The sequence below is a fragment of the Sebastes umbrosus genome, chromosome 20 (genome assembly GCF_015220745.1).
Source record: "Sebastes umbrosus isolate fSebUmb1 chromosome 20, fSebUmb1.pri, whole genome shotgun sequence".
In the NCBI taxonomy this organism is placed as follows: Eukaryota; Metazoa; Chordata; class Actinopteri; order Perciformes; family Sebastidae; genus Sebastes; species Sebastes umbrosus.
In genome coordinates, this window is record NC_051288.1 from 15,660,836 (window position 1) to 15,688,617 (window position 27,782).

The following is a 27,782-nucleotide window of genomic DNA, read 5'->3' on the forward strand; positions in this document are numbered from 1 at the left end:
CTTTTCACATCTAGTTTAAATCAAGTTAATTCTCCTGCCTTTTCCTGCCTATTCAGCCAAACTAATACTGTGCTGCCAGCAAAGAACGTAAGGAATGTTCTTTTTTTTTAATGTCTGTGAAATGATGGCGTATTACGTAATATAGGATGACATTATGAATTTTCCCATGCATCAAGAAGTTATTTTTATTATTGCTATTTTTATTTTTCGAGTGCCTTCGGTTGGTCGCAATTATAATCACATCACAGTGATACTCCATGTTGCTGTTAGAATATACACAATGACACGTTTCACTGGATTAATTGGAGACAGCTACTGCACAGTGTTTGTGACATGCAAACTGACACAAACAGCTCAAGTGTCTTTGTCACCTAGTAGTGACATAGGACCCGGATGCAAGTGTTGAATAATTCAGAGTGAAGGATGTTTCAAAAGCAGGTCAATAGAAGAGAGAAAGATACCCTTGATTAGTGTAAGTTAAAGAAGCAAGGGGTTTGCCAGGTATGCAGAGTCCTGGTACACATGACAGGACAAGTTTCTTTCATTTTTCACATAGAGATTGCTGGTTGGATCCCTGCAGGCATGGAAAAATATGGCGTGTGCCAGTACCAAAACACTATGACTCATAACACTGACACTGCAGCAGAAGAGCAGAAACCAAACCAAATATGCATTCCCTTTTGTTTATGAACATGCACATGTGGAACAGAACATGATAACAAACATGGAGGATGACGATAAACTGGCGTGCAGTGGAGATTCAAGCGACAACGGCACAAGTTTAATCTACAGTTCTGTCGCTGTTTTGGATTTTGCACTTTATAGGACGAACCAGAGCTCCATAAGGACTAAAGCACCATGACATCATGGCGAAGGCACATACTGTATTGTGCTAATAGAACAAACATGTGGGCATCATGTCACGGCTCAACAAACAAGAGATAAATGCTGAAGAAGAGAGAGAAAGAGGCAATCTGTTTCTTTGCCATATTTAAACAGTGAGCATTGTGTTTGCGAGATTCCTCCTATAATAACTATAGCTATAATCTATCTACTATGGCTATAATTACATAATTAAAAAGTCATACATTAATGTGGTTGTCAGCCTTAGCAGAGAATATGTGGTCCATATTCAGCCCATATTGTGCATCGCTTTGCAGCTCCATGTCTGTTCCACTAAATCTGGATAGCTGACTCAGTCCAAGTGACAAACTGGACATAATTCAGCTTCAGACTCTTTTTTGCGCCAAGCGTCTGAGTCAACTCCATAACAGACCTACCGACTGCTGCTGTCAGAGCTTGAAAGTCTACAGACGCTATACAGTCAGCGCTGGTTCCCAACCTGTGGAAGCTTTATGGGGGCTCGCAAAGGCCTTGTTGACTTTAAGGGGTGTAAGACAGCTTTTTATATGTATACAGTTCCCTATATCTCAGCATTTCATTCATTTCTGGTCTTTGCTTTAAAGTTGCATCTTGTTCCATCATGTATTTAATTTGCTAAATTAAATGAAACAGACATTCCTGTCTGGTAATTTCTATCCTTTAATTAAGCCACAGAACTACACCTCTAACTGATTATGATAGTATGTAATACAATATCATGTCATCATCAGATAGAGCACAATAAGAGTAGAGAAAAACAGTTATAACAGTGTGCTTGTGACCAGACCACCATATTAAATGTGTGTGTGACCAGAATATTCCATCAGTGAGTGTATAATGAAGTGGACTATGTGTTGGTGTGTCTCTCACATGGTGGAACAACTGACAGCAGCAGCAGCCACAGGTGACAAGACAGACAAGCAGGGGGATTATTTGGTCTGCAGCACTTGTGTCCACAGCCATCACTACTCATTCAGATCACGTCATTAGTCTGTTATAGCCTCATAGTAGCTCTGTATTCACACTGGGGAGGATAAAATCCTGTTAAAAAAAACACTTTTCAGCTCCTGTCACAGCACAAAGCGTCTCCAATAAGTATAATAGAGGAAAATGCAGCATATTCATGTGTTATTACTCTCATGGCTCTCTGTCTGAGTTGAACATGTGCAATGTAAATGTGCAATAACACGTTGGTCACTTTTGTGTCACTTTTGTGCAATGTAAATACTGCAAAACTACTGTTACGGATATGTGCAATAACATATGCTGATCACTCTGTGCAATAATTATCTGTTGCTGTGCAATAATCTGGCAAAACTGTCATCTCATCAATATACATATTGTATTTTCATATTGTATTATCTTTTATATTTTCAATATTTATACTGCACTATTTCTTTTTTATTGTATAATCTTTTATATTTTTAATATTTATACTGCACTATCTCTTTTTTTATTGTATTATCTTTTATATTTTTTATATTTATACTGCACTATCTCTTTTTTTATTGTATTATCTTTTATATTTTTTATATTTATACTGCACTATCTCTTTTTTTTATTATTGTATTATCTCTCATTAGCACCTGAGGGATCAATATACATATACATAATCATATACATATTGTATTTTTATATTTTATATTGTATTATCTTTCATATTTTTAATATTTATACTGCACTCTTTTTTTATTGTATTATTTTTTATATTTTTTATATTTATCCTGCACTATCTCTTTTTTATATTGTATTATCTTTTATATTTTTTATATTTATATTGCACTATCACTTTTTTATTGTATAATCTTTCATATTTTTAATATTTATACTGCACTCTCTCTTTTTTATTGTATTTTCTTTTATATTTTTAATATTTATACTGCACTCTTTTTTTTATTGTATTATTTTTTATATTTTTTATATTTATCCTGCACTATCTCTTTTTTATATTGTATTATCTTTTATATTTTTTATATTTATATTGCACTATCACTTTTTTATTGTATAACCTTTCATATTTTTAATATTCATACTGTACTCTCTCTTTTTTTATTGTATTATCTTTTATATTTTTTATATTTATATTGCACTATCACTTTTTTATTGTATAATCTTTCATATTTTTAATATTTATACTGCACTATCTCTTTTTTTATTGTATTATCTTTTATATTTTTTATATTTATACTGCACTATCTCTTTTTTTTATTATTGTATTATCTCTCATTAGCACCTGAGGGATCAATATACATATACATAATCATATACATATTGTATTTTTATATTTTATATTGTATTATCTTTCATATTTTTAATATTTATACTGCACTCTTTTTTTATTGTATTATTTTTTATATTTTTTATATTTATCCTGCACTATCTCTTTTTTATATTGTATTTTCTTTTATATTTTTAATATCTATACTGCACTCTTTTTTTTATTGTATTATTTTTTATATTTTTTATATTTATCCTGCACTATCTCTTTTTTATATTGTATTATCTTTTATATTTTTTATATTTATATTGCACTATCACTTTTTTATTGTATAATCTTTCATATTTTTAATATTTATACTGCACTATCTTTTTTTTATTGTATAATCTTTTATATTTTTAATATTTAAACTGCACTATCTCTTTTTTTTATTGTATTATCTTTTCATCAGCACCTATGGGATTGTCACAATATAATTTCGTTGTACTACACAATAATGACAATAAAGGGAATCTTGAATCTTGTAATGCTTGTAGATGTAAAAGCATATTCATGTGTTAATACAAAACTTTAATCCTATGATAAAAGTTGTTTTTGTTTTTTTTTTTAGCTCATAGAAGAAGTCTCTTACCTATAAAGTGTGAAAAATGTGGGATTGGTCCAGTCAGACTAGATATCCAACTTCTTTCAGCCTGGTGATGATGTGGTTGGTTGGTTGGTTGGTTGGTTGGTCGCAACTTTTTTCCTGAGCGTCTACTCTCCCTTCAGCTGAGGATCTGAGCGCAGGCGCGTCATTATTCCAGGAACTCGATTCTTTATTCTAACAGTGAAGGTCAATAAAACATGTTGACAGTAAGAAAGGTCCTCGGTGGTCCCGGTGGCTCGGTATGATCAGCTGTCATCACGGAGAGCAGTTTGCTCCTCTCTCTCTCTCTCTCTCTCCATGCCTACATGCAACAACGCCACCCACTTTTTCTCCAAAGAGACCCTAAGATAGCTGCCCTGGCTGCTGCCTGACTGAAAAGAAAAAAGAAAGTATAGTGGGTCTAAAAGTACAGGATCTGATCTCCCTTTATCTTCAGTTCAACTCAACAAAATGATGTTTACTTTAACACTGTTATTTCTCAATAAAACATACTTGTTTTACAGTTTCTGTATGTGTTACTGGCCTAATAACCAGTAGTAGTAAAGTAGTCATAAAGTAAAACTGGGAAAACAAAGTTCGGAAACTTGTGTTTGGTGGATTATTTCTCTGTTGTTACAATGCTAATTGGTATTGTATTTTACATTGTTAGAAAGCCTGTTTTTTTACCTTCACAATGATGTCCAACTTGTAAGGATCATGCATTTGTGGGATGAGCAGCACAGCTGATTATGTGGGTAGCACCCAAGAAAGATTTGCCAAAAATGCTGCTCATCCCACAAAAGCATGATCCTTACAAGTTGGACATCATTGTGAAGGTAAATAAACAGGCTTTCCAATGATGTAAAATACAATGACCATTAGCATTGTAACAACAGAGACATAATTCACCAAACACAAGTTTCCGAACTTTTTTTTCCGGGTTTACATTTACTCAAGTACTGTACTTACAATTTTGGGATACTTGTAAGTTACTTGAGTATTTCTATTTTAGGCTACTTTATACTTTAACTCCACTAATTTTGGAGGCAAATATTTTACTTTTTACTACATTTATTTGATAACCGTAGTTACTTTGCAGGCTTAAATTATTAATACAAAAGATAAATCAATTTATAAAGTATGATGTAATAGTATAAGTTAAGCTGCTCAGCTGTATATTAGGTAATAAAAATGAGCTGCACCTTTACCAGCTGCAAGATTAAAGTGATGAACACATGAATGCATCTACAATTATAATACAATATAATATAATATAATATAATATATGTTATTCTGAAATTGGCCCTCTCTGCATAATGGGTACTTCTACTTTTGAGGTATATTTTGATGCTAATACTTGCCAAGACTTTTGCATGTACCAGAGTATTTTTATACTGTGGTATTGTACATCTTTAAGTTTACTAAATTTTTCTTAATTTAGTGTCAGCAATCTTCTAGGACTCACATTGTCAGCACATATATATTTCTATAAAGCATACAGTGATGCTAAAATTTTGCAATTTCCTTTAAGGAAATAGCCGTCCTTCCTGTGACTTACATCCATCTGATACTAAAAAAAAAAAAAATACAAAAATGATATTCATGCCTGCTTCAAAAGGTTGGAACACACTATTACAAAAGATATCATTTCTAAAATTATTTCAAGGACTTGTTTACCTTTCATTTACCAGATATTCTAACAACATCAGTAATAATGTCATCTATTGCATGGAAAATCCATGTGACGAGAAAACAAATGCACCCTTTTTTTAGAGCAGAGAATGAACCAAAATCAACACAGAACATTTCCTCAATTCATGAGCTCATTCCTGTGCAGGTCAGCGCATGTTTGGGCTGTCCACTCCACCCAGACCAAACACTGCTCACTGCAGTTTTAGGAAGTAACATCAGCTAGGATTGAATGCTTTCTTTGTAATGCCTTATTTAGTGTCACTACAAGTCTACAACTGAATTACATCATTGGTTGTGAATTTTATACAGTTCTTATATAAGGTTGCTTTTGTTCAAAGATCTCAGCCAAAGTAATAAAAGTAGAAATAGGTAATGTGGTGTAGAAAAGTTGAAGATTTATGTCACTCAGCAGGAAGGTGTAACCAGTATTGTGCTTCCCAAACTGCAGCTCTTTCATTTGCAATCATTAAAGACAATGAAAACCTTTATTTAGAGAGAGAAAATCACAGTGGTTGCATGAGGGATTATAAGTTTTCTCAGCCATGGCCATTGTGTGTTGTGGTGTGAATCACTGCATCTAGTATTTTGCTGCGTCTGCAGTAATGACAGCTTCCTCATATGGGATTTTGCATGTGCAGAACAATAGCAGGAAACAAAGTCAGTTGGATGCCTTCAAGTGTTAGCACGGAAAAGGAAAAGATACACGAGAGAGGTCACAGAAAAACACACATGGAAACAGGCTCAGTTACAAACACATACCTGCATGCTACCCACATGGACATATACTGTATATACAGATTAGCTTCATCATAACATAGGCTACCACATGGTGTGTATATAGTGCAGATATCACCATACAACTTTCAGGAATGTCTGAAAGGCACAATCTTTATATTGTCTGAGGGAGTTCATGTTGAGTTTATGTCAGCTCATTTTACAACACTTCCCATGTCAATGTACAGCTTTTTGCATGTGTTAACCTTGTAGTTGTACTGTAATATTCAGAACAAGACAAGAAAGGGTTTAACTTGCTAATGGAAAGTCATCTCATCAACCATCACGACATTCCCTCTAAGTTCAACTATTGAAGTTGTATTTTAACATGTACTGGAGAGTATATAGACTAATGTATTTGCAATATATTGCTTTTACCAATAATTGCTAATATCCATTGGTGATTTTATACTCTTTTTTAGGGGTGCTCAGGCATACCTAAATTTCATCTCAGCACGACTAAAAAATAATGAACAAACGCTCTGAGCCCGCGGGATCGCCGACAATCCCGGCCGAAATTACTGTCTTTAAGAGGTTGTGGCAGGCTCAGTCTTAAATCTAGAGTGAAGATATTGGTATCATGTGAAACTAGAAAGTAAGGAATCCATTGGCTATCACCATGTCGTGTTATCTTGTTGTTAGGAAGGGACATTCCAAAGTTAGGCTTAAGTTTGGCATGGGAAAACTGGCATGGCGACTTTCGAACAGGTCCCTTACTTCTCACCTCAAGACATTTCCACCATAACTTAATGCAGAAAAGGCCAAACCTTAGCCCTTGACTGTACACATGTCACATTATCACCTGGGGCTGGGTCTAATCCTAGAATCATCCCTGCTAATATCAGTATCTGTTCTTTTTTTCATTTGTTAGTTTATTTAAAATAAATAAAAGAGACTGTTTGCATGTGTATGTATTGTATATTACTGTGTGTGCATTGATGTAAAGATGAGAGAGAGTGTCGTAAGTATACATATACGATATCTAGACGTACATGTGACAAGTATATTGTAAAAAAGTATTACCAGTATTACTGTATGTTTTCCATATAAGTCTTACTAAGATAAAAATGGAAAATGACAGTATTATACATACAGTATATATACATGGAGCCCCAGTTTGCTAACATAATACCATTATACTTTTCAATATGTCATTGTATCATCACTGTCCAATGAAAACTATATATCTCCAAAATGTCAACTTTTCATGAACTACAAAAATAATCTTCATTTTAATCTAGATGAATCATTTACCGAGTGCTTGCTCTGTAACTTCCGATAAGTCAGTGTAGGAGACGTCTGGCACTGTGAGACCGCTGGTGGGCTTCATTGACGCCACATACGGCCAACTAAGTGTTCACGAATACAAGTGCAAGCCCTCACACACACACTCATACACACACACACACATAGTGCCGCTGAGAACCCTCCAGATCAGTGACTCTCTATGAAATGCTTTGTCTTCTCCCACAGTGGCCACTTTCATTCAGGGCCAGTATGTGGGGTCTGTTGTTGTCTTTCAGTATTTGCTGCCAGTCGATCGTCACTATAATGCTCTGTGGGCAGAGAATACATTGGCTGTGGTACAATCGTCCTATTGTGTCTGCTCTGAGAAACATCAGCTGCGACAAAAGTGTTGAAGTGGGCAGAAAATGAAAGTTATTGTACTCCTTTATTGTAGTGACTGGACTGATAGTTGAGCTGATGTCAATAAGTGAATGACTAATGATTATTGTGACTCACTTTAATCACGACAGTGGGTTTTATATCACATGGCTAATGTCAGATTTCTTACAGCTCATTGTTTTTTATATTGACAATGGCTCCTCTGACCATGACTCTGCTTCATTCATTTAAAAACCACTAATCTATAATACTGTGCTGCTGAATTTATCATATGCTACTTTAGTCATGGTTGGTTGCTGAGATTTAACATACCCATTAATATAAATTGGGAGGGATAAAAGATTAGAATGCAAAGGCAAAGAAATGTTTCTTAGATGTATTATTTGTTATTATCAATAGTAAATTAGTAACAGTAGCACGGCAGTTGTATTTGGCCTCGTAGTGCAGGTTGATTGTCTTGTGTTTGGGTTAAAAACATGTTTAAACTTCACTTTCAAAATGAGCATTTCACATTTTATTATTGGCGTGACTATGTTTGTCTTCAGGAAACATCTATGAAGTGCGTTTTTCCTCTTTCCTGTTCGTCAGAGAGAGGCTATTGTTGGGTTCTGTAGTGTTTGTGAATGCAGGAAAAACAAGTTGAGGGATCTCTTGTTTCAGAGTCCAGTTTGTATTGGGCCTCTTGCTTTCATTGCTTGTAGTTTGGAGGATTATTCTGTGGGCAAGGAACCATACTGTGAAAATACAGGGTCACATGAACTTCCAGTCAAATTACAAGCAAAATTAATTCAAATAGCACACTTTGCACTTTGACAAACACGTTTATACTACAGAAACACTTTCATGAATCCAAACCAAGAGTTCCTCAACTCAGCAGATACTGATGAGGTCATAATATGTCCATTTATGTTATTGTGCATTGTACTAACAGACGTCATCCTATCCTTTGCTGCCACCTCCAGGGAGCTGAGTCTTGTTCTGGATGTATCATCTGCTTTTCCCAGCTCATAACAAAAGGGAGCAGTGATCAGCACACAACACTGTTTCTTGTTGCTCATGGAGTAGAATAATTTGTTTGACTGTACCACCAGGAAACAGAGAGCTCTGGCTTGTGTTCACAGATCTTTGGATGATGGAATCGGCTCAGCAGATAAAGGACATTTACAGTTAGTCACCGCAGCGATGATGCACAATGGTTAAAACTTTGCTAACTGATCAATATGACAAATAATAATTGTCTTTTTGCAGTAACGTACAAGCACTGCTCTTAGACAGTTTGAATGTATTACAATATAACTTTCCCTATGGTGAGACATGACACAACAGAACACTGACTGAAGTGAAATAGTTCAAGATATGAAGTCGGCCGTGTAATATAACGAATAATCTACAAAAATTGTGCATTCTGTCAGTACGGATTATGACAATATCATATTATAATATTATTACAGTCATTATGGAGGTGTCTTAAACTACACTGGATCATTTAAGAGTGAGATATATAAAGACTCTGCATGATAAACCACAGATTGTAAATAATCAGCTGGATTGAAATAGGGCTGTGGCTAACAATTACAATGGCGATTATTTTCTCGAATAATCGTCTATAAAACAAAAAATGGCCCTCATGATATCCTAGAACCCAAGGCGATGTCATAAAATGCATTGTTTTGTCCAACCAGCTGTTCAAAACCTAAGAATATTCAATTTACAATGATGTAAAACCACAACAATCAGCAAATCCTCACTTTGAAGAAGCTGGAACCAGAATTTTCATTTGCCTTTTAGCCTAAAAAAGGAGTTAATCGACTAAACATTGCAGCTCTACTACAAAGACACAAGCATAAGCAGGCAAAGTAATTGACAGAGGGTTTGGTGAATATTGGAGAGGTTTCAAAAGCAGATGTTTGTCTGGTTGGACAGAATCACAACTATTTTTCCTGAGAAATTCAACTGGTTAGGACTGATCCTTTTACAGGAAGACCCATGTTCTGCTTCCTTCCTTATAGAGCAGTGACATCTACTGGTCCACGTTTGTAAAACACAGCCAGAGAGGTCAGCAGGAAAAATCTGATTTTTCCAGTGAGTTGAGCATAAATAGACCAGAAGAGAAAAGAAAATATTCACTGCCCCTCATGTTTGGTTGTTAATTTGCTTTTAAGTCTCCTGTTATGTTATTCTTGCAATCTTCAGACTTCCTTTAATCGTTATATCTGTTTTAGGGTGGATTGAATAAAGATATTCTATAATTATTATAGTGAGTTGGGGAAAAGATTTTGTTATTCATTCAACTGCCTTAAAGACCAATAATACCGCAAAATAAAGCAGAACACAATATACAGAGATGGTAAATGATGACAGCAAAAAAAAATGTTTTATTTTCACTTTCAATTTTTCATCAAATTATAGTAATCAAAATCCAAAAAAGTCCTTTACAAATACAGGATAGTTGTGTTCATACAAATCAATGCCGTTACATAAATACACCAGGTTTTGCAACATTTCCTTGATACAGACACAAAAAAAACACAAAGGTTTGAAATACACAATCATAGGACTACAATGGTAACATTACATACATATATAATGGTCAATTATCATTCTCAAAATGTGTATGCGTGTGAATGTTTTATGTGTGACTTTCAGTATATGTGTATATATGTTTGTGTGGTATTGTCCGTGTCTCATCTGGGGCCGAGTTTTAAGGGGGCCTTGGGGGACGAGAGGTTCTTCTTGCCGTTGTGGGGCTTCACTTTCAGGTTTTGTTTTGGTGCCGTTTTCAAGTAAAAATGAAGCTGTGAGGGAAGAGATTGAGAACAAAGTGTGAGTGATTAATACATTAAGAATATACAGACACACAAAAATGAATAAAAAGCAGAGTCTGGGTCTCTAGAAGCGTATTTAGACTACCTATTACCTCCATTTTCTACAAAAAAAAAAGATAAATTGGTGGGTAAAAGTGTTGGATTCCTGTCTTATGCACCCATATACAGTATGTCCTGTCCATACACATAGAAACACACCTGTATGGCCTCTGCTGGTCCCACTGTGACAGTACTGGTGGAGGAGACATAACTTGGGGCCGATGCGGTCACAGTGTAGGTGCCTGGTAACAGAAGTCTGAAATAGTCGCCGTCCACTCCTGGAGGAGCACACATGGGAAAAGATGAGAGGTGGAAACATTCAACTATAGTTTATTTCAAATCTTAATAGGTAAAAGTAGCAATACCACTATAATATTAACTACATATTGTGGCTTTAACCTCTTGAACCCTAGGCCTCTGGCTCAGGCCCCTGCTCACAAATACCCAAAATAAATAGAGTGTATCTCTGCAACTACTGTCTGTTTAAATGGTATCATAATGTAGGCTAAACACTTGTGAGATTTCTGCATATGTGTAAGCATTGGTATACATGTTATTGGGTCAGAGTAAATGAAGATGGGACAAAGCATAAATTAAAGATTTAATTTTCAACAAACAAAACTGTGAACCTGAGTGAATATCCCTTTGCAATGATGCAATTGCAGCCCAAAATGGTGCTAATAAAGTGAAGCAGAGCAAAGTTGGAGAGGTTTTAGTAGAGGCATGTTAAGGCGGAGTCTTCAAATTGGCCATTTGGGTACCATCTGTGCCATTTCAAGTTTTTTCAGGTAACTGTAAATCTCATTTAAATTCATTTACATGTCACTATAGGTATTAATTCCATCTAAATGCAACTGTTTTTGGCTTTGTTTAAAAAAAAAAAAAAAAAAAAGTAAATCAAACAGACCTCTATACATGTTCCCATTCAAAGAAAACCATAACCCACTGGTCTATTAAGCGCATGGCGGGCAGTACCACGATTCATCCACTAGATGGAGACACAGACAGCTCTTCTGTTGCCATGCCAATTAACACAGCCGGCTGGAATCGACTCAACAATTAACCAGAAACGTTAGCTAGGAGGAGCCACTAGCAGCATCGATATAACCTCCAACACAACTTTTGATCACAAAACAGCAAAGGTAAGATGTAATTTATAGTTATGGCTGCAAGTGAACATTATTTTTTCTCTTCTTCAGCTGCTAGTTCAGTGAGTTTTGCGAGGATTGATCAGACTATAAAGTACTGTTATGAATCTGTGGAGTCTGCTGTTAGTTAAAGGTCCCATATTATGCTTATTTTCAGGTTCATACTTGTGTTTTGTGTTTCTACTAGAACATGTTTACATGCTGTAATGTTAAAAAAACAACTTTATTTTCCCCATACTGTCTGCTTGAATATACCTGTATTTACCCTCTGTCTGAAACGCTCCGTTTTAGTGTATTTCAACGGAATTGCAACAGAATTGCGTTGCTAGGCAACAGTTTGGGTCCATGTTTACTTCCTGTCAGCTGATGTTATTTACATACACTGAACAGGAAATAAACTGGGACACATTTTGAATGTTTATGTTTAAAACCGTGTAATTGTCTAAATTTTGTGACATCACAAATGGACAGAAATCCTAACGGCTTGTTTTAAACGCGCAATTTCTGTAGTGTATTTCTCCGTATATTGAGTGTTTTGATAGTTTAACAGTATTTATATAGCACCTAAACCTACTTTATGTTGTAAAAAACATGAAAATCTCACTTTTTTACAATATGGGACCTTTAACTTAGATGTCTGAAATAGAGTCTGTGGTTTTGTTCTACGGTATAAAATACATCAATAAATACTCCGCTCGTGAATTTTGAAGCTTTTACATGTCTTCAAAAAAAGGTGACTCAGTGAGACTACTAAACGTCATCACGCCAACTCGTCCGCCTTTACAGACTTGTTGTGTATACTCGCACTCATGCGACCGTGGTGTAGTTCGTTTATAGCCTAACATTAGCTTTTTACTTCTGGCGATTGCATTCACTCTTCAAAAATCATAAAAGTTGTGTTCATTTGTGAAGACTATCAAGCTGAACAAAACGTGAAAGTATCATAAACGTGTGTTTTGCCCAAGAGCTTATTTTCTGCAATAATCCAAAACCCAATGGAACAATCCCATTGGCTTTTTGTCAAGGGAACCCGAGGCGATGTTAACTTCCTGGTTGGCCTCCAAAAATACGTCATTCCTGCAGCACTCTATGAAGGATGAATACGTTGCTACATGTTTAACATTTCCTTATCTGATGTTTGTTATGATGTGCGCAACTGCCCCTGGTGCTCGACTGTGCTATTCCAATACATCAATAGCAGATCATTTACCACATACCCCCACACACTCACATACTTCTTCAACCCTGCAGTTAAGGAGGAAAACACTCCCAGTTAATAACAACCACATCTTGTTTAACAATTAACTGACACCCCTCCGGCCCCCATCTCACCGCAGGTCACATCGTGGTTGACGCCAGCCACTGAGATCTCAGCGTTGCCGATGGGGTTGTTGTTTTCATCATACACCATGCCTTTTATCCCATGATGCACCTGTAAAAAAACACAAGTAAGACTACTTTTCCATTTCATTTAACCAAGTTTTCTCACAGTACTTTCTTTTATGGATCATGTTATTTGTGTTTGAGCTTGTGCCACTTAAAATATGTGAAATATGTGTTAATATAGGCAAGTTAGGTATGTGTGACCACAGATAGCTTTGTGTTTGAATGTTGCAGTGACTTATAGCATTGACTGCAAGTCTTATCAGGTCATAAACTACATTTCCAAAGCAACTTTTCCAAAAACTTTAGACCTTATTAACCGTCTTCTGCCTTGTGGTCTGCAACAGTCAAACAAGACCAGACAGTATCTGCAGGCCCTTTCAGTTTGGTTTGTTTAATCAGTCTTGCAGAAAAGGTTATGCATTTCTGAGCCCTCCCTTGAGGCTTAAGAAACACTATTAGTAGCAATGCATCACTGTATTTAATCTCAGCACTCTGACAATCTTGGATAAAGGATAGTTTGTCCTCAAACCAAGGCCTCTTTTCATACTTGACGGAGGGTAAAAGTCAGTTTACTTGAATTACACTGAATTTCCCGCAGCTCATTTAAAGTCAATTTATCCAGGGAATCCCAGCCAATATGTACAAGAAACCAGGGTATTGGACTCATGTTGGGTTTTATGTGTAAATGTGAGGGTGTGTATGTGTGTTCGGACCTGTTCAAGGTATGAAACCAGTGCTTCTCGGTTGCCCAGCCATTCTCTGGGCAGCGCTGATGCCGGAGGAAACTTATCACAGCTCAGCTCCAGGGTGATTTCAAAACAGTTGGTGTACAGGTAGTTGAAGTCCTGCATGCCTGAAACACACAGAAATAGACTATTTACTTTAGATTTCAAGGGAAGATCTTTAAAACGGGACGTCTTTTCTTTATTTCAATGGTTCCCATGCTGGTTTATGCCTTAGTTTGTCTCTTTAAAAAGTTGTACAGATGTGATTTATCATTTCAGTCCATCTAAAAAACACATATTTTTGGTTATTGAGACGATAGCTTTTACCACATTTTTTCATATGGTCAAGCTGATTTATCCAAACCACCAACAGATCTTTAACATCTTTTTTTTGGACTGATATTACATCCAACAACAGAATGGCGCCTTAAAAAACCTGACTTTTCCAAGTCTCAGGCTTTGCAACTTTGCGATACAGCCCTACCTTTCATAAAAGCTTAATGCATGTGAGGCCAGGATCAGGAGGGAAGGTTCAAATCTTACCTCATAGACCATGACATAACACTTGGAGCAAAAAGGAGTCGGTAAAATAAACATAACACGCTCCTGCTAAATGCGACTGTGGGCGTTTTTTCTTCCAATTCAATAGGTTGCATGACTCAAAGCTCAACAGATTCACATTCCAAGAAATAATCCCGACCAGTTCAGACCAGGATTTACAGATCAAAGACGTGGGTACTGTTATTGTTACAGTTGCAAGATCAACTGAACTGAAACTGAATACATGCCCAGACAGTTTGATGAACTTGGTGTACTGTAGCATTTCTCATAAACCAAACGTGGGAGGATGAGGACTGCCAGTAGCTGAGCTCGTATAACTCCTAATGGCCTGTAGGTGGCCAATACTAGTAAATAATACTCTATTAAACCAAACTCTAATAAAAAGATCTGTCACTCTGGCTCCTTTCATAGCACACAAAAATATAAAAATAAACCTTAAATATTCAGTTTTCATTTTCGAGCAGAAATTGGAGGACAGTAAATCTGACATGGTTAACTGCTGACAGGACACACTGAATGACACCAGAATAAAAATACAGTTAACACACTGCCAGTCCGTATATTTAAATCTGCTCCAGTTTAACACTATTGTCTTAGTTGGTTTTAAAATTAGGTTGATAAAGAAACAAATACGTGCAAAAGGCATGTAAATGTGTTTATGTTCATCCATGTGAAAGTATACTTGAGTTCTGTGGCACCATTGGGATGACTGATGGGTGTATGACTGATTGTCCCTGCATTGATGGGTGTCATCGGTGTCAGCCTAATAGTCAAACAACATGGAGGAGGCATGGTCAAAAAGGATTTGGATGATGTTAAGATGTTTTCAGTGATATATCTGAGATTTGATAAAGATAGGCTGTAGCAGTTACTAAAGTTGTGCATTAAAAATCAAGATTTCCTCCCATTTGCAGAGTGTTAAGGGACTGTATGAAAGTTATTGGGGTGGGGACGGCAGCTAAAACTTATGGTTGACGTTTTAAAAAAAGAAAGGCCCTCCCCAGCTTTATTAAAATTTACAATGGACCATCCCCTTGACTTGGAACCCCAATATCTCAAAATAATACGATAGTGTTCAATTTATACAGCTTGTTTAACCTACTACATTTTAATCTTAATAGGTGAATGGATCAATGGAAAAGCCACATTTCACATTAGAAACAATTATGGCACCGTAAAAGTGTCTAAGAGCAAATTTTGCGCAGTGTGGGCCACCGTCTTTTCTTATGTCAAGCGACTACATTTCCCTGCAGTTCCAGAGTGATGTATTTTTATATCTATTTTATTTATTTTTTTATTTTTTTATTTATTTATTTATTTATTTATTTATTTATTTATTTTTTCATTTATTTATTTTTTCATTTATTCATTTATTCATTTATTCATTTATTTATTTGACCTTGTTGGTAGGAGGTGAGGACATGAGACATTCTGGTGAGGTTAGAGACTTGTATGTGTATGTGTGGCATCTAGGATTAAGGAAGACTGTACTTATATATGTGTGTATATATATGTGCATATATATATATATATATATAGTGTGTAAATATCTAAATACAAAGTTTGAAAAAAAACAACAACAACAATTATGTGAAATATAGAAAAGTGAATCCCAAACATCCCAGCCACTCTACGTATGTTTGAACCAAGAACTACTAACTAAACAGGCCGTGCGCTTCCAAGAAATTCGAACTACCCTCCCTTCCCCCCGCTAATAATTTTCGTACAGTCCCTAAGGTTGTTGTTGGTATGTGGCATCATCAGTGTCAAACTTGAGCAGCTAAACTGAGGGGGTCAGTGGAAGTGCAGCTGTTGGTGTTGAGAAGGTGAAGAGAGTTTTAAGGCAAGAGGAGAGCACCGAGGCCTCAGCGAGCCCATGACGACACCGGTAAAGCTTGGCTTGTGAGCCACTCAAAGCATGTCAGTCATGCTGTGAAGTGCATGCCGGCGCCTGCCATCATTCATGCAGGTGGCCTTGTCTTTATTTGGAAAGGGAATGATAATGGACGCTCGCCAACACATATGCACAAAGAACAATCTGTTTTTTGTTCTTGGAGGTAGTGAGTCAGTATCGTGCTTTATGGTGCTGGTAGAAACACTCAGCTTGTTCTTTCCAACGTTTAGTCTTGACCTGCCTTCACCTGTTGTGGCTTTGCATTGTTGGACACTGTTGGGAGTTTCTAGTGTTTTTTAATTTGATCTGTTGCTTTCTCTTCACGCTGCTCAGGAGCCAGAGGTTTCGCTCACCTTTGGACAGAGAGTACCAGCTGGCCCCGTTGGTGATCCCCTCATCGAAGAAATCCCCACAGTTCCAGCCCTTGTGCATCCAGCTGTGAGCGTACGAGTAGGTCCTCGCCAACTGTCATCACACACAAATGCACACATGCCACAATCATTCACATGTTTTCACACACACGCACACACACACATACAGACAGACAGTGATGAGATCAGATGTGTGTGACATCTGGAAAGGATTTTTAATCTGCAGCACACCTTTCTGAAGATTTTGTCATCCGGAGTGGCCGCGTACGTGGTCCTCCCTCGGATGCGAGGGTCTCTCGACTTGTCGAAGGGGTAATTAGCTACTACTGCTCCTCCGTGGAGGTTGGCCGACAGGACGAAATTGTAGTTTTGCATCCATTTTATGACCGCCGAAGTCTCTGGTTCAACCTGTGGAGGATATAGATAGAAATTTTAGGGCTCATGTACTTACAGGACAATGTACTGGACCTTTTTATGCAATAATATACATACATACAAAGACATACTGAATACATTGTCATGCATTGAAGGGCAGTATTTTACATAATGTCCTTCATCATATTCAACTTTTACTTTTTTATAATATTGTCCATAAATTAAACTGTCCAACACCCTCTTAGTGCCTGTCAGACATACTTTATTACTGATATTATTTAATACACATAACATTCACTTCATCCCAGACTTTTCATAAACAACATAAGTGGACTGAAGACATCTGGTTTTCTTTTCACTAAGAACCACTGGCTTGTCTACTTGGCTGGTTATCTGGACAAATCCTAGTTTTCCCTGCTTTACCATGTGTAAATATTTTCTCTGTGATACATGCAGTGTGCTTTCTCCTTCATCCTCACTCATTTGATCTAGACTGAAAATGAATCAGGCACGGTGAGCATTTGTTAAAAGTCCCTCCTTTTCTGTTTTTGAATTCAGGGAGAAAGATGATTTTACAAGATGCAAGTTTTGAAAGGATGGAAACGGTTACTTCTAATCTACAATATGCAAACTATTGTAAGATAGCAGCATCTCCCACGCAACGCTTCAGACATCTTGAACCTTTAAATTCCACGATAGGCTGCCGTTTATTTTCCCTGTCAGTACTAACTATCCTCACACGCTCCTAGCCATATATCATGCGTGGAGACACGGAGTAATGCCTCTCCTTGAATGAGGTATGTGGGGCAATAAACACAGTGCGGTTCAGCATCAGGCCGATCAGAGACCGCTGGCCTTGCTTCTGTTGTGAGGACTGGCAGGTGTTTATTGACTATGGATCTTTATATACACTCGTGCGTGCTTGAAGTCAGAGCTGTCACCGTGGTGTAGGGTTACATATGAAGGACACACGCTGATAATCATATCGTGGTGTTGCAAAACTCAAATAACTGAACAGATGGAGGAATGCCATCTTAAAAATGATAATAAATACGCACAAATCCACATATTCTGGATCCCTCAGTGGTTCACTGACAGACAAGGTTAGATTTCACACCATATGAGGGATGTCCTCTGCTAACCAATCAGTTGTCAGCATTGTTTTTTTTTAATACCGGACCCGAAATAGTCCCATGTGTAGGTCACCTGGAAGTTACTGAGATATTGCAGCTGATTTAAAGGACCAGTGTGTAACATTTAGGGGGATCTATTAGCAGAAATGGAATATAATATTATTAAGTAGGTTTTCTTTAGTGTACAATCACCTAAAAATATGCATCGTTGTGTTTTCGTTACCTTAGAATACTGCAACTAACGATTATTTTCATTGCCGATTAATCTGTTGATTATTTTTCTCGCTTATTTGATTAATTGTTTGGTCTATAAAATGTCAGAAAATTACATACAAGCTGGTCCTCTTCACGGAGGACAAATGGCCATTTGCGTTTTTGCGTCTGCCACCGAAGTTCCCCTACACACTTGGCACACGGGAGAAATTTAAATTGGTTGCAGTCTGCAACCTCACCGCTATATGCCGCCAGATACACACTGCACCTTTAATATTAGTCTGCTGACCCATAAACATATTTTTTTTTCACCTTTGCCCTGTCCAAACTTGCATTATTTTGTGTCTCTTGCTGTTTTATTATTAAACCTATTTCTCTGGATAAAACATCACCGGTTAGCTAATTAAAATGTAGCGTGGCCGAGCCTGCAGGCGAGCACAGGGGGTCTGTGGCTTCATGCAGCCTGTGAGGATGTAATCCCGACCAGCATGAATGAACTATCTGTAACAGTGGCACAGTTACTCTTTTGTGTTTGCCTTTCGGGAGGCAGTCATGTGGGTAGACGGCCAGCTCGCGACTGGGAGGACCAGCGTTTTAGTTTTCAACACATTTGCAGCCTCGGAACTAGTAAATAGGAAAAAAGTGAATGTAGTAAATCCCTCCAGGTAAAGTTATAACATCACATTATTGTTTTAATCCCTATTTTTTACTCAAATACAAAATGTTCATTATTTCTTGTCATTTTAATTTCTTCACAAAGGGTGTTACAGCATTCATTTAACCAACACTGTTATATATATTTGACTATATTTGACTTTGGATACTTGGAGGGATGTTTTATTATATTTCCAGAGACATTATATCATCCAGCCGTAATAACACCCAGTGGTTTCAAACGGGATGGACCAAAGAGCAGGCAAAAGCGTCAAGGAAATTAACCTTGAGAACAGTAGCACTTTTAAAATCTGTTGAAGATAAGACAACTGCAGACGAAACACCCCCCAAGGACCTGACCTTAATCCTTAAAACGTACTTTTCAGTCGACTATTAGCAATAGTTTGACAGCACACACTGTCGTCTTTAGCCTTTTTTTCAACATTTAACACCGCAGCGATCTGAAATAATAAGTGAAATACAGAAGAGTCTAATAGAACTGTGTCTCGACTGCAGCCAATCGTACAGTTTTGAGCCACAAATGCAATACATCAGCATATTTTTAAATAAATGACCCAGTTTACCCTCCACCCCCAGTGTTATCTTCAGTGAAGGGCAAGTGTCTGCTTCTTATATTTTTTTATAATTAATGGACAGGACATGTAGTTGCACGTACTGACTGTTCCTCTGCCAAGTTAAAAATATTTCACAGAGTTTGATAAATGGGTTTCAATTGTCCCATATAGCAAGAAATATGTCCGGCGGGGCTTTATCACTACACACTGGAAAAGAGCAGAGGGGTAAAAGTGTTTCTTATTCAAAGACTTAGTGAAATCACAGGTTTGTGGAGAGTCACGCAGTATCTCGAGGTAGCAGGTAACAGTTACACTCTCCGACCGCGAAGTAGGTCAATTCAGATTCTCACGGTGGTGACGAAATGACAAAAATGTTCTTCATGTACGTATATCTTTGTCAGGTCGCTATGATTCCTAGAGTGAAAGAGCTTTCAGAGGACTTTTGCATGTCAAATTTATTATTCTGACGTGTTTTTAAAAGTTTAAAAGTTTATTCTGAGCTTGGAGTTTATCTCCTTTGCTCCAAAAAATCCACAAAACTCACAGTAAACATTTTGCCCGCCTGTTTCATATTACAAAGACAAAGGAGAGCGGCCTCTTTGACCCAGAGGGAGAACAGCATGGTTTATATGAGGAGATATAGGTTTTACAGTAAGATATGCCAACACGGCCATCCAAACAGGGTCAGACTATAAAGGGCATTGGCATACAAACATACACATAGATCATAACAGACAGCCTACTAAGAGATTTACTTGCTTTTTTAATTTATTACCAGTTTCTTTTTATTTATTGAAAGCTCAACTGGCGGTGGAGTCTGATCCAGTACAAATCTCATGAATTCGTTCATGTAAACAAAGTTAGAGCCAAGATAACCCAGCTATGGTACAGTCGCTCATTATTCAACTCCATATTCAAACAAGCATGAGAAACGTACTCATCCATCTTCCACTCTCTCCCACGCAAGCATGTATATGTACAGACACACATAGACATAGATAAATGGGTGTTTATTCAGTAGCACTGACCTGTTGCTCCCAGTTGTCCGGCAGGGGCAGGTGGTGGTTTCGCCCGTTGGTCTTCTCGTAGTAGTACATGAGTGCGTTCAGGTCCGGAAAGTTCCGGTTCAGATCGAATTCCCTGGAGTTCCCTCGACCCACCAGGTAGCCGTTGAACTCTGGACCCTGTTGACGCACACACAAAATATCGAGTTTCTCAAACAGCAGCTACTGTCGAGGTTACCTTGTGTTTTTCCCAGTAGAGTGATTGAATACTGATGTTTTGGCTTCTTGGGTTTTAAGATTTTTAAGCTATGACTTCATATTGGTTGGAAGCAGCAAAGGAAAACTGCACAGGCAATATGCTGTGTAACAACAGTTGACTATTTTCCAACAGATTTCTTTAATTCACAATGATTCCCTTGTTTTCTTAGGAATCCAACCTTTTTAAAGGAACACTGTGTGTAGTATTTTGGGGGGATCTATTAGCAGAAATGGAATGTAATATTCATAAATATATTTTCATTAGTGTATAATCACCTGAAACATATGGAGCGGGTCCTCTTCACGGAGTCTGCCATGTTTCTACAGTAGCCCAGGACGGACAAATCAAACACTGTTAACTTTTCCTGCTTGGGCCGTAGTCGATAACGTTACTTACTTGCTGCCGTTGCCGCCAATCTCTCTCTCTCTCTCTTGCTTCACCACTCACTTCCCACTAACTCTTCCAAATGACCTACGCTACTCTCACAACAACTAGCTCTAGAGAGAGCCTTTCACGTTTTTACATTACCTGACGGCCACCATAGTTCTCTGACACACTTGTGAAACTGTGGTAACGTGAGCCGCAGAGTGCAAAACCGTGGTATGTTTGAAATAGATATATCTTTACTGATTATGAAGCAAAGATACTCTAGCTTTTCCTCTCTTTTTTTGACATCTGGATCAATTCCAAGAAAAGGATTTGTGCCAAAATAGGGAGGCTCTTGCTGGATTTGTACATTATTTCCATGCAGGAAATAACAGGACTTGAATCTTACATATGTTGATGCACGAAATTATATGTTTGTGGCTCAATCATGCAATATCAACACTATAGCCCCTAGGATGCTGGGAAATGAAGCAGCCCTTCCCATAGAGTGCTCCAGGGATGACATATTTTTGTAGGCCAACCAGGAAGTTAGCATCGCCCTGGTTCCCTCGACAAAAAGCCAATGGGATTGTTCCATTGTGTTTTGGATTATTGCAGAAAATAAGCTCTGTGGCAAACACACGTTTATGACACTTACACGTTTTGTTCATCTTCACAAATGAACACCACTTTTATGATTTTTGAAGTGTGGATGCAATCGCCAGAAGTAAAAAGCTAACGTTAGGCTATAAACGAACTACACCACGGTCGCACGAGTATACACAACAAGGCTGTAACAGCGGACGAGTCGGCGTGATGGCGTTTAGTAGTCTCATTTAGCCACTTGTTAGCAAACACCTTTTTAAAGACATATAATGGCTTCAGCATTGAGTTGGGTATTTATTGATGTATTTTATGTTGTAGAACAAAACATTAAAATCTCTTCAGCTTGTGTTAACCACAGACCTTATTTCAGGCATCTAACTAAAAACCCATTCAAAAAAGCCCATTGACTTCCAGACGAGGGAACTGGAAGTGCTAAAATGCTTACTAATTTCCAAGTTTTAGGACTCATTCCAGCAGCACTCTATTGTTGTCCAGATGCTGCTGCATCCAAACATCTGTTGATGCAACAAATTATAGTGCTTTGTTGGTGTGTCGTCTGAGTGGCAAAGAGAGGGACCATCATGTGTAACTGGCCTCCTCAGGATATATAATTAGTCTCAAAGAGATTGTGCACGTGTGTGTGTGTGTGTTTGTGTTAAAGGGGGTTGCATGTGTGTCTCTTGTTTCACGCTCCATATAATTACCCCCCGGGCGGAAGCTCGGGGCTCTCTCAGAGAGCGGATAGATGGGATTATTACAGACATTAGCAAACAGTGGAAGATTTAATTTATTTGTTTTTGGCTCTTGGTTGCATGTCTTCAGTGGATAAACATGCACATACCTTTAGATATCTGAAAAGATGTGTGTTGGTCTGTGATTTAACTCGCAGGTGTGAAGTTTTCCTGAGGGGAACTTTTCTAACATTTCCACTGGCAAGAACATAATCAACGAAAAAATGTGGAAACTTTTTCTCCACAAGTGGCAAATGATTGCTGAAGAAAAACAGCCAAAGGCGTCCCAGTGGGAGATTTCGCCTGGTTTTCTTTTTTTGGCACGTGGAAGCCTGGAGCTCACATGTATGTCAGTGGGTGTACATTACCTGTCTGGCAGCCACCTCGTAGCCGTCGGGGTTCATGGAGGGCAGGATGTGGATGCGCGTGTCATGGATCAGCCTCATGATCCGCTGGTTTCCGGCCCGGTACTCCTCGCACATGAACTGGGAGAACTTAATGAGCAGTTCACGGCCGAGCACTTCGTTGCCGTGCATGTTGCCCACGTACTTGACCTCCGGCTCCACTGGGGAGGAAGTGGAGAGATGGATTGAGGGGGTCAAAAAGCCACACAGAGCTGTCAAGCGTGACATTTAAAATGACTGCCTGAGCATGCACATGAACACACATATGAACACATATGAAAATATAGTAGACTTAATAGGTAGGCTGTCTTTCTCATGTTTTAAATTCAGCCCATGAGTCGTTGTTATGAGTCTTTATGGTTGTAACTTGAGTTTCTATATGTCACAGGATTTCAATTTGACATTCACAGGATAACGGCAGATTCAATTTCCCTCTTTATTATTCCATGCATTTATTTTCCTCCTCTACATTACCCACAATGCAACGTGACTACCAACAGTTCTGTTGACATTCTTGTGTGTTATGCCAGTAGCGGCTAATGTAGCCTCGAACTGTAATCTTCAAGCAGAGATGATGAGCGGGCTACAGAGGTCTGGTTTCTTTTTAACTCCACACCTCCAGATTTTTTTAATTTTTAAACTTGTAGTCTTCAGCCCAAACCGACACAAGGGCGGATTTAGTTTTTTTGGGGGCCCCAGGCAAACGTTGTCTTGCTTTACTTTTCACCCTCTCTAATGTCTGGGAATGTTGGTATTGGCAGTGGTAGAAGAAGAGTACGTCTACTCAAAAGTCTTTTTTTCTGAAATTATTAACTATCAATAGTAAATCTATTAATACAGTAAAAGTCCTGCTTTCAAACTTTTACTTCAAGTATAGAGTGAAAGAGTATAATCAGCACAATGTACTTAAATTTACTTAAGGTCCGATCAGGGCAAAGGTTTTAATTCCAATATGATGCTGGATAGTGTGCTGAATAATAATGCATCATATTTAAATTGAATATATTTTTTGTCAAATCTGAATTTGCAACGTAACCAGTAACATTTCACTGTCAGGTAAATGTAATACTACAATGTTTTCCTCTGTAGTAGAAGTACACAGTAGGTAGTATACAGTTGAGTTGCATATTTTTAAGTGCTTTGGGGGCCTTTTGTAAGTTATTTCGGGTTACAATGAGTTAGAACAGTAACATAAATCAGTGTTTTTCATATCTAAACATCATAATAAATCTATTGCTGTTAGGGGCCGTTTTAGTTGGGGCCCCAGGCAGATGCTTACCTTGCCCAATGGTAAAGTCTACCCCTGCTTGAGGCAATTTATCAGACTTCTCTGGAGTCACAAAATGCTTTGTACACCTTTTTTCACAACTGCAGTAGTACTCCCCAAGACCCGTGATGTGGAGATGCCCTTTTATCTAACATTAGCCAGCATGATCTACTAAGTACTGTAAGGCTGTAGTGTATTAAGTTGAGCAAGGGTGCTGAGTTTTATTGCTTGTGGATTCAACTTTTCACTTGACAGAGGAAGATTGTGCTACTCTTTTCTTTCAAAACCAATTACTAACCTTAATGTGTTTACATTATTGCAATTTCTTGATAAGGTACTTCTCAAGTACTTCTCCTCTGACAAAGGTGAGCACTGGGGAGTGAGTGATTTAGAGCTGATTGAATTATTTGGATAAGATCATCTGGCATTCCTACGTGGGTATCTGCCACTGATTGGGTGAGCCACCTATCCAAACAGTCTCCCTCTCTGTATAGGGTTCCCTCCTCCCAGGGGTCCCTTCATTAATCACTGCTGCAGCGTTGATAGACCCAAGGACCCTCAAACACTGCAGCTACACAGAGCTACCGCTGAACACTTTTGCTTCACTAACTATATGATTTCACATTAGTATTGTATAACACCTCATTATTGTTTGCATTTCAGTTGTTCATGACAAGAAGTAAGTGTAGGTTTATTTGGGGGGTGGGGTATTGTGGGGGTGAGCAGATACTTCCACATTTATGAACACCCTTCACTAATTGCTTCAGGCACCCAAATGGCAGCTTGGGCGCTGCAATTCACCTCCTTTTCTTTAACGCGAGGCCAACTGGCCTCAGGTTCAGAAAACAGTGTTGGCTCAAGCGTGCAGCTTTTAAAAAACACACACACTCAGCAGCATGTGAAAGACGTGAACTTCCTATAGGGTGCAAGGGGGTTGACCTAGACAAGACCTCTCAGGTCACTCCCTTCCATGAAGTGCACGGTTCCTGTTTTTCACCAGACAACAGAACAGGGCGCACATCCTTCTATTCTACTGAAGGAAGCCCCTACGTGTGCAGATGCAGGAAGAAAAAAATGCAAGCTCAGTCGCGGCCAAAAAAGCATTCCCTGCAGTTGTTTTTGCCATTAAAATTGCAAGAATGGAAAAAAAATCTTCAACATGATTGTGACCCTTTGGCCTGTTTTCAATATAAACATCAGCAATGACGAGGTTATGGTTTTCAATTTGCAACCGATATGCAAAATAAACACCTGGAGAGCTGATTCAGTGGTTAGAAAAAAAAGGGGGGGAAAACAAGCAAAGCTTTTGCAAGAGTGGGTTCAGGGTTAAAGCCTTGTTGACACAAAGTGAACTTCTGTGTCATCTGCTCAGCTTTGAATAGCATTTTGTCAGTGGTTGGATGACAAAAAAACTGAAATGAATCACAGATGTTCACTCAATTCTTTCACTTTGACTTTTCCACAGATTAGCCACCGATGTTTATCAAAGAGGCCAACTTGGGACGACTCCTCTTCTTCTTCTTCTTCACTATTAATCCACACAGTAATTCATCTTCAGAAAGCTAGATGGGAAGCTTGCATTTCATCTCTTTGGGGGGAAAAAAAACAGAGCCCCCACAGACTGCTCTGTCTCCTGCCAGCTATGTTCTCACTCCCCACAGCAAGAAGTGCAAAACAAATGGGCAACCAGTGATGGGTCTTGTGGATTTGAAATCTATAATCATTATAAATCCATTCGCTGTACCCCCAGAACATTGTATCAGATTTGTTTATCTTGTTTATGTTGCTTAATGCCATTTGACAAAATGTGAGCTTGCTGTCATATAGAAATTGTAACTCATGTAAACTGATTTTCACATTTTGATTTAAGACTGAATACTATATTAACTTGGAATGTGTCTGTTATTATGAATAATTCCCTATTCCTGACATGCAGATTGAGATAATGATCTTATTCCAACATGCTCATCCCCACAGGGCTGTCAAACAGGGAATCAGGAGTTACTCACATGCCTCATGGATGCCCGGGTTATCGCTGAACTCCAGCACGTAGAGGTGGCGCCCCTCCACGCTGCGCCCGATGCTGTAGATGCGCGTGATGTAGGGGCATTCGCCCTGCACTGCAAACAGGGCTCGCACCATGTCCTCGTAGCGGTGATGCTGGAAGTCCGACCCGCTCACCAAGAGCCCCATCAGCCCCAGCAGGAGAGCGGCGACCCAGGGAAGAGTCCACCCCGGCTGCATGGTCCCTCGGCCCAAGTTGTGCAGCGCAGGAGGTAGAGGAGAGAGGAGAGACTTTTCCTGCAACTATGCAAAAACACTCTCAGATGTATGTTTATCCCCTCACACATCCAAACATACTGCTTACTCTCTGCTTGCTCTTTTCCTTTCTTGTCTTTCTCCTGCTCTCCCTCTCCCCGTGCCTCCTCCCACATACAGTCCTCACACTGAAGAGCAAGTAAGGACAGCCCCCCTGCTCCTTCTTTGTCTCACTCTCCTCCTCCAACAGCTGCTTCTCTCCCTCTCTCTTTCCCTTTGGGTCCTTGTCAAGTACATGCTACTTGCTTTATTGGCGCTTTCGAATGCTTCTGCTTCAAGTAGCTCGCCCCGCAGCCCCCTTCGGCTCTCTGTGCACACACAATCTGAATTTCATTCTGTCTCTGAGACACTCATTTTCTCTGCCTTTCTTTGTCTCTAACTCTTGTTCTATACTCCCTTCCTGGGAAAGAGGGGTTGTTTCCACGGCGCTGCTCTCCCCAACCCCTGCAGCCCTCAATCATCCATTCATTAACTCCTAAGTCAACACACAACCCCTGAGTGTGTGTGTGTGTGTGCATGCACGTGTGCCTTCACTCCTCAGATGAATCAGTGTGAGAGCTCTTTCGCAACCGTTGGACTGGTTTTGTTGCTCCGGTTTCCTCGAAGCAGCATTGACACACACACACACACACATAGGAAAACGTGAGTGAGTGTGTATGAATGCAACACACATGTCCAGAGAAGAAAGAGCAAAATGCTGCAATTAAACTTCTAAAAGACACACGTTGATTGATGCCAAGACGCATGCACCCCCCTCACAAACACACACACACACACACACATTTACTGCAGAGTGTGCAAGGGGTGCTGTCAATCAAACCTGCTGGAGAAAAGAGGAGCCTTTTATTTACGCACTGAATGTTGTGCAACTGCTCGTGGAAGTATCAGAACAAGTGAGAAGGAAAGGCAAACGTGAAGCAAGAGGAAGAGTTGTAGATGGAAAGTTGAGCAACAGAAGGCTCGAGAGGAAGGAGCAATGTCCTAAAAGATACAAAGAGAGGAAGAACAACTGACAAGGATGGAGTGAAAGGAAAAGAAGAAGAAGGACACTATGGTTTCAATCTATGACATTTTGCTTCTCTATTGATTTTCCTCAGAATGTAAAGCTGA

The 27,782-nt window shown here is 38.6% G+C and overlaps 2 protein-coding genes and 1 long non-coding RNA gene across 5 annotated transcripts in view; 1 reads left to right on the forward strand and 2 right to left on the reverse strand.

The window, feature by feature from the left end:
* The window catches only part of LOC119479406 (dynamin binding protein), a 54,830-nt gene extending 50,793 nt beyond the window's left edge, over positions 1–4,037 (reverse strand). For both annotated transcript variants that reach the window (XM_037754955.1, XM_037754953.1), the window contains exon 1: positions 3,732–4,037. The gene's annotated coding sequence lies outside the window, so the exon portion shown is untranslated. The remainder of the gene's footprint in view (positions 1–3,731) is intronic.
* A 6,131-nt stretch (positions 4,038–10,168) lies between these two features.
* Positions 10,169–27,215, reverse strand: cpn1 (carboxypeptidase N, polypeptide 1). 2 transcript variants are annotated; one of them, XM_037754362.1, is made up of 10 exons: positions 26,363–27,215; positions 23,051–23,247; positions 21,255–21,299; positions 20,745–20,900; positions 16,998–17,174; positions 16,749–16,860; positions 13,929–14,068; positions 13,162–13,261; positions 10,841–10,959; positions 10,169–10,612 (listed from the first exon to the last, which is right to left on the reverse strand). In XM_037754362.1, the coding sequence occupies exons 1-10, from the start codon at positions 26,595–26,597 to the stop codon at positions 10,502–10,504; spliced, it is 1,392 nt and encodes a 463-aa protein (XP_037610290.1). In that variant the 5' UTR covers positions 26,598–27,215; the 3' UTR covers positions 10,169–10,501. The 2 variants fall into 2 exon arrangements, with proteins under 2 accessions (XP_037610290.1, XP_037610292.1); XM_037754364.1 differs by lacking the exon at positions 21,255–21,299 and having other exon boundaries at positions 26,363–27,212.
* Positions 13,159–26,464, forward strand: LOC119479118. Its single transcript, XR_005204613.1, has 4 exons — positions 13,159–13,277; positions 16,729–16,845; positions 25,819–26,160; positions 26,331–26,464. It is a non-coding gene; the product is annotated as an uncharacterized LOC119479118 (long non-coding RNA).
* Positions 27,216–27,782: the final 567 nt, after the last annotated feature.